The sequence below is a fragment of the Oncorhynchus nerka genome, linkage group LG11 (assembly GCF_034236695.1).
Source record: "Oncorhynchus nerka isolate Pitt River linkage group LG11, Oner_Uvic_2.0, whole genome shotgun sequence".
Classification (NCBI taxonomy): Eukaryota; Metazoa; Chordata; class Actinopteri; order Salmoniformes; family Salmonidae; genus Oncorhynchus; species Oncorhynchus nerka.
In genome coordinates, this window is record NC_088406.1 from 43,625,687 (window position 1) to 43,633,426 (window position 7,740).

General features: G+C 42.7%; 1 protein-coding gene across 1 annotated transcript; it reads right to left on the bottom strand.

Annotated features, from left to right (window-relative positions):
• Positions 1 to 1,187: 1,187 nt before the first annotated feature.
• LOC115137634 (cdc42 effector protein 3-like) lies at positions 1,188 to 7,532 on the bottom strand. The gene is made up of 2 exons (XM_029673956.2): positions 7,368 to 7,532; positions 1,188 to 2,627 (listed from the first exon to the last, which is right to left on the bottom strand). Exon 2 carries the CDS (start codon positions 2,291 to 2,293, stop codon positions 1,409 to 1,411), a length of 885 nt encoding a protein of 294 aa, XP_029529816.1. The 5' UTR covers positions 2,294 to 2,627; positions 7,368 to 7,532; the 3' UTR covers positions 1,188 to 1,408.
• Between the last annotated feature and the right edge of the window lie 208 nt (positions 7,533 to 7,740).

The window sequence follows — 7,740 nt, forward strand, 5'->3', positions numbered from 1 at the left end:
TAACAGCATTTGTGGGTTCGACTACAGGCTCAAAATGGCCAGAAACAAATAACTTTCTTCTGAAACTCGTCAGTCTATTCTTGTTCTGAGAAATGAAGGCTATTCCATGCGAGACATTAAAAATCAGCCATTTCCTGCTACAATGGTCATTTACAACATTAACAATGTCTACAATGTATTTCTGATCAATTTTAATGGACAAAAAATGTGCTTTTCTTTCAAAAACAAGGATATTTCTAAGTGACCCCAAACTTTTGAACGGTAGTGTGTATAAAAGAAAGGAATGATACAATGGTACACCATATAATTCCCATATTTATTTCATACATTACAGTTATATACATAACAATTGGAGATACACTGTAATTTAACAACGCAATAGAAGAAAATGCTGAAGGATTCGATTCAAGTCCACAAATTGCACAGCTGTTACAAAAGAGAAACCTTCTCTGGTCATCCCACTATATTTAAAGGATGTTGAAGAAGCTGCACATTTCTGATACTTTGATTCTAATGCACTTTAGCCCCCAGAAAACAACCTTTTGACCTCACTTTTTGCCCTGCTCGAACTGCTGCATTTTGGGTGTCATTCTTACATATGCCACTAGATGGCAAACTAATACATAGCATACTCCAGTCTTGATCGTATTGTTCTGACATAGAACAGTAAAATGCAATCAGATGTACATACAGAATTTTTAAAAATGTGTTCCTGGAAGAATATCAGCAATATGATATTTCAGGGGAAAAAAAACACAAACCTTGAAGGCTTTTTAAGTACATTAATTGTATTTTCAGACAACTACGTTTCATCCTAACACAAAACTACAGAGCTTACTTAGAGAGTTAGTGAAGTATGAATTATGCTGAAAAACATGTAAAATGATAGTCTGCGAAAACTTAGACAACATTTGGGTGGGAGAAATTATTGTCTCTCCCCCATTGTGATTCTGAATATCAAAAGACAAATGGTTGGTTCTGAAGCTGCTGTGTATCCAGTCTGGATATTATATAGTCCCACATTTACAGCCGTCTTAAGTCCCAGGCTTTTTAGCCTGTCTGTCTGTCTGTCTGTCTGTCTGTCTGTCTGTCTGTCTGTCTGTCTGTCTGTCTGTCTGTCTGTCTGTCTGTCTGTCTGTCTGTCTGTCTGTCTGTCTGTCTGTCTGTCTGTCTGTCTGTCTGTCTGTCTGTCTGTCTGTCTGTCTGTCTGTCTGTCTGTCTGTCTGTCTGTCTGTCTGTCTGTCTGTCTGTCTGTCTGTCTGTCTGTCTGTCTGTCTGTCCGTCTGTCTGTCTGTCTGTCTGCCTGACTAGCCCAATCATCATTAGGCTATATGGAGGATGGTAAAAAAAAAAGTGTACCAGACACCTCTCTGCACAGCAGTGTCTAAACCGCTTTCCCCCCATCTGCTCACAAATCACAGTGGTCATCAACCCTCTTGTAGCGGTCCATGATCCTCAGCACGTCCTCCAGGATGGATGGCCCCAGGTCCAGATCCAAGCCCATCAGGGACTCTGAGCGGGAGACACCGGGAGAGAATCTAGGGCACGCGGTGGGCGACTCACTCCGCTCGCTCCTCAGGTCCTCATTGCTCAGGCCAGCGTCTGAATCCAGGCTCAGCCCCCTCTGAGGTTCCAGGGGGCCACAGCTCTCTGACATGGAGTCCTCTGAGGAGACCTCTGAGAAGGAGCCGGAGGAGGGCACCAGGTGCCTGAAGGAGGCAGAGTAATTAAGGTCGTGGCAGGGGTCCATGTAACAGCCGACACCCTGGTCACACACAGACATGGAGTGATGCCGCTGCTGGTTGTGGTCGTTGTGGTTATGGTTGTTCGGCTGAGGTTGGTGCTGCTGCTGCTGCTGTTGCTGCTGGGACGGGGGGGTCAAGTCCTCCAGGTGGAGCCGAGGCGGCTTGGGAGGGGCCTGCTCGGGGGCGATGAACACAGGCATGGAGATGGTGCTCTTCAGCATGCTGGTGGAATGGTGGTAGGGATTGCGGTGGTTGTTACAAGAGTGGTTGAGTCCTTTGTCGTTCATGGGGTACACTTCATCCAGCTGCCTCTCCATACTGTGGGACCGTGGTAAGCCGTTCAGGGCGGGCAACATGTCCATCTTGCCCTGTAAAAAGCCTACGTCTCCGAACATGTCGCCCTCTCCCTCCAGCCCGACATGGGCACTGTGGCGCATGTCCCCTAGCGGGGGGCTAATCATGTCACTGGACAGGACGTCTCGCAGCTTGAGCTTCTTCCCCCGCTTGGGTGTGGTAGTCTTTAAGTACATGGGCGTCTTAGCTGGCATTCTGTTTCCCAGAATTCAGTTTGTGAGGGGATCGTCTCTCAGTGATGAGATTTGCACCTCCTTTTTATATGATTTTTGTAAATTATTTTTTTCCTTTGTCCACTTCTTAGTGATCACAGTGGCATGTAGGCCTTGACCTGAGATCAACGCAATCTCAAAAAGTCACCATTATTCAATAAGGGTGGTGGGTGTTCCAGCTTCAAAACCTCCCTTCTTCCTTATTCTTTGTCCTCTCTGAAGATGAAGAATCCTTTGGCTATCTTTATGTCTGCTGTTTCTCTGAAGGGGCTCAGTTGCTTTGGGAATGTGACATCAAAACGCTAGTATTGGAGGTCTGTGGAGACACAGAGAGAAAGACAGAGAGATTTACAACCTTGGAGCCAGAGGACAGAAATACAAGGGGAAACACTTCAAGAATCTGTGTGTTTGCTGAGGGGGACTGGCTGAAACCACCCAAAATGCCTATGGTTTCACATGGCAGATGGTGTGTGCTGATTGAGGTTTGTGTGGGGTGTTGCAGTGAATCACACAGTAAATCATACATCCTCTGGAATTTGTTGTGCATTCCAAAGACTTGCTAGACTTTTGTGGATACACAATTTTCCAAGGAAGTTATTTGTTCAAAGGCATTTTGTGTGCGTCTCCCTGTGTGGTAACCTGTTATCAGGACCTCTTTGTGTTTCCTCCAGAGCTGTGTGCACATTACACTAACAAGAATGTAAATGCATGTTAACTGTAGCCTTTTTCTTCAAATGCCCATTTGGATGACAGACATAAAAAAATCAAAAGTTGCTCATCATGATCTGTGGTCTTTTGCATAGCATCTTTATTCCTGCTGATCATACACAAAAGTATGTGGACACCCCTTCAAATTAGTGGATTCGGCTATATTTAAAATTTTATATTTTTTTAACTAGGCAAGTCAGTTAAGTACAAATTCTTATTTACAATGACGGCCTACACCGGCCAAACCTGTGCCAATTGTGCGCCGCCCTATGGGACTCGCAATCCCGGACAGTTGTGATACAGCCTGGATACGAACCAGGGTGTCTGTAGTGACACCTCTAGCACTGAAATGCAGTGCCTTAGACTGCTGCGCCACTCGGGAGCCCCAAAATGTCAGCCACACCCATTTGCTTACAGGTGTATAAAATTGAGCACAATGCCATGCAATTTCCACAGACAACCATTGGCAGTAGAATGGCCTTACTGAAGAGCTCAGTAACTTTCAAAGCGACTGTTTTTCATGGATCGGGCTAGGCCCCTTAATTCCAGTGAATAGAAATCTTAACACTACAGTATACAATGACATTCTAGATGATTCTGTGCTTCCAACTTTGTGGCAACAGATTGGGGAAGGGCCTTTCCTGTTTCAGCATGACAATGCCCCCTTGCACAAAGTGAGGTCCATACAGAAATGGTTTGTCCAGATCAGTGTGGAAGAACTTGACAGGCCTGCACAGAGCCCTGACCTCAACCCCAACAAACACCTTTTGGAACTCCCACTGCGAGCCAGGCCCAATCGCCCAACATCAGTGCCCGACCTCACTAATGCTCTTATGGCTGAATGGAAGCAAGTTCCCGCAGCAATGTTCCCACATCTAGTGGAAAGCCTTCCTAGAAGAGTGGAGGCTCTTATAGCAGTAAAAGGGGGACCAACTCCATATTAATGGCCATGATTTTAGAATGAGATGTTCAACGGGCGGGTCTCCACATACTTTTGGTCATGTAGTGTAGTTCGTGGCTGTGCTCTAAGCTGACTCACTGGTGATACTGCTGACTGCATTCAGCTGACGACATTATCGTTAATCATCTCAGTTAATGGAATCCCCACCAACCCGAAGACTTTACTCCTATTTAGCCATCATCTTATATTCCAGTAAACTGTTCTGTTATGAAAACTTTCTTAACCATGAATCCTGTATTTAAAAGTTAAAACAATTTCAATGTCTCATTAGGTTTGAGGTGATTTGTGTATGAATCATATCCTTTATCCATATCCTTTATAATACTGTTGTCACACTTGATATGTGTTGAGATGCTACACATTTTCTACCACAGCCAGTCGACTCCTGGCATCTCTAACCGTTATGTGAATTTTAACACGAGCTTCACATATGAAGCTGCTTGAGGTCTTTATAAGAGAGGTGTTGAGACTTGTTGGTGATGATTTTCAGTGTTAATTGACCGCAGAGTCGTTAGCCACATTGTGACAAGGCATTGTGTCACTGAGTAGTGACAGCAGATGCGGGCTGATAGTGAAAGATTGCCCTGGCAATTGGACTATACCATTTCTGTGACACGCCAACAGACATGATACAAACAGCCTACTATTCTCTGAGACAAACAGAGAGATTAAATTATCTTTCTTGAGTAGGAAGTAAACAATATTTCACCCTTCTATCTTTATATTATGTGTGTGGCAGATTGTATGCAGGGAAGTGAATCTATAAACATGCTGGTTGACAAACACAACACAACAGGGATAAAGTGCTGTGCTTGCCCATGTATGCTGACAGTCCTGCTACTGCATGACAATGCTGTAATCCTGTCCTGCTCCCCTCTTCCTTCAGAAGGTCCTGGGCCCTGCTGGGCCCTGCTCCTCACCTATTTACGGTGAGGGATTTACCCTAATTCCATCACAGAGGAAGTTTTATCAAACACAAGCACACACACGCACGCACGCACGCACACACACACACACACACACACACACACACACACACACACACACACAGACAGAGAGAGACTACTGATGAGACAGCTGGATGAAAACTGACAAAAAAATGGAATTACTCATCACAAAAGTGACAGATCTATTGGGCTCCCGAGTGGCGCAGCAGTCTAAGGCACTGCATCTCTGTGCAAAAGGCATCACTGCAGTCCCTGGTTTGAATCCAGGCTGCATCACATCCGGCCGTGATTGGGAGGCCCCATAGGGACTGTCTGGGTTTGGCCATCATTGTAAATAAGAATTTACTCTTAACTTGCCAAGTTAAATAAAGGTTCAACTAAAAAAAATATGCCTAGATATTTCTTGTTAATTAAAATATTAATGGGGATATTTAAAGGTCCAATGCAGCCACCTTCAAAAAGAAGCAAAGAGCAAAGTGCAATTTCTCAAGCAAGAATTCTGGGAGTGGTCTGAGTGGGGAGGGGAAAACTGTAAACTAGCTGTTATTGGCAGAGTGGTTTGGAACTCTCTTTCTTATTGGTCTATTAACTAATTTACTGCCTGGTGATGTCACCAACTCCATCCCACCAAAACAGGCTGAAATTTCAAGTGTACTTTTCAAATAGCTATTACACTAAAATGGCATTATCATCCTCTTCAGAACATCACAGTATATTTCCAAACTCATAGTGTGGAAATATATATAAAACACAGGAAAATCACGATTCTGACTGCATTATGTTATATTTTGTTAATATTTTCCTGAACACATATGGAACATAATTATTCAAGTCAACACCTGTTTGTAGTTTATTTCTGCCAAATATGGTTTCCATTTGCGTTGTGTATCAAAAGGTTATACCATTATACCACCAGTTCCGCACTCCTTGTTACTTCTCTACCCGACCAAGGAAAGTGGCTATTGAGAAGTTGTGCTTCATTCCTTGTCCTGAAACTCTTAATTCGGCCATCCCAAAGGCACGCAGCCCCCTAATCAGAATGAGTCTTGCGTAATGTGGTTGACATTTTGCTTAGTTTTTCTCTCTTCTGATGACCAAAACCAGGCCAACAAAATAACCCAACGCCCAATCTATTAATTATTCTACTAGTTTATTTTTCAGTAGGTGCAATACATTATCCAGACGTTTTTGGAGGGAATACTCAGGCTATTGCGCAAACGTATTGCCTGTCAACTTTAACGTCATTAATGTATGTTGTGCATTGTTGTGCATATTATATAGCCTACCTAGACGGTATAATTTAATCAAACCAGAAGTGAATTAAATCAGTTCAATGTTGAATAGGTAATATGTAAGCATCGATATGTATGGCCAATGTAATTCATTTGTCATATGGCTTGTGGAAAACAGATTTCTGTGTTTGAAATTAGATTGTAGAGAGAAAGGCTCTGATTTCTTTTCGTGATTAAGGTCCCATGTTCTTGTGCCCTTGTGTAACAGTCTCACTCAGACCCATACTGGTTGAACCAACGTGGAATATACGTTGAATTGGCGTCTATGCCCAGTGGGTGGGTTGTACCAACACAAACCTTATGTAATAGTTAGGCTCTGAGATCATCCAATTCCCGGACATCCCCCAGTTAACTATTTGGTAGGCTACCACTGTATACCTGCTAATCCACACACACAGCTCGGCTATTTTAAACGCGATTATTTTCTGAGAGCAATACATAGGTTTACGTTTGTAGGTCTATAGGACACACGCTTGAAGGAGTAGTCGTTCACGTTTATTGAAGAGGCCATTGATTAGGGTATAGCAGAGGACTACTATATAAGGCTGTAAATAATGGAACCATGTAGGCTACAGTATTATATGGTTATAAGGAATATACCCAAACAAAAGTACGAACATGTGTATAGCAAACAACTGAATTTAAAGTGGCTTCTTCTCACTGATGTATTTTATATCTATTTGATAGAGCGTTGTGAGGGTCGCGTGGCTCACACTGGTTGACAGCTCTGGTAGTGGAACACGCTGTTATATCATAAGCACTATTTATTACACTTGTAATCTTCTTAACCTATTAGATCCATCATAATCAGATGCAGACAGTGGTTTCCGACACATCGAATTGTATCGGCTACCAAATTACGCACATTTAAACTGCTCATCTCATGTGAAGACTGTCATTTCAACACATTTTGATGTCATTGTTGGTAATCAAACATGGGGTATACATGATTTTCTCATTTGCAGTCATGCAGGCTAGCGAAATATAACCTATATATTATTTTTATACTTTAGGTAAGAGATATTCAGACAGAACGGACAAGTGACAATAGCTTGCAGCCATAATTACTTGTGAAACAACAGTTTTAATTTCGTAATAATAGCCTAAACAGAAGTAAATAATAGATTATTGAGTGAATACTTGCCTACCTTGTAAAGGAATAGCTATATTTCCACAGTGAATAATCACGGAGATGTGTCTATAGTCCACCATTAAGGCGTCAGCTTCTCTGGTTAGTTTAAGAACAGGTAAACCTCTTACTGCGAACTGTTTCTGTAGTCGAGGAGCCTCGCAAACAGTTTGACTGGAGAAGCGAGGGGGCGTGATGATTGTGAATGAAGAAAGTGAAAGGCGATCCTGTGATGCGCGCTCTTGTGTGCAATTAACGATTGGTAAAGTATAGTAGGCTAAATAGCATGCAGCAACAGATGATTCAAAAACATTGTGAAAGTAAATTCACCACACAATCTATTAAATCTTTGGCTAAGCATAACACATCAGTTTTTAAAGTTCAATGAAGCA

What these genes read in the sequence shown, in the direction of transcription:
- LOC115137634 (XM_029673956.2), bottom strand. Translation starts at nt 2,293, where the DNA reads ATGCCAGCTAAGACGCCCATGTACTTAAAGACTACCACACCCAAGCGG.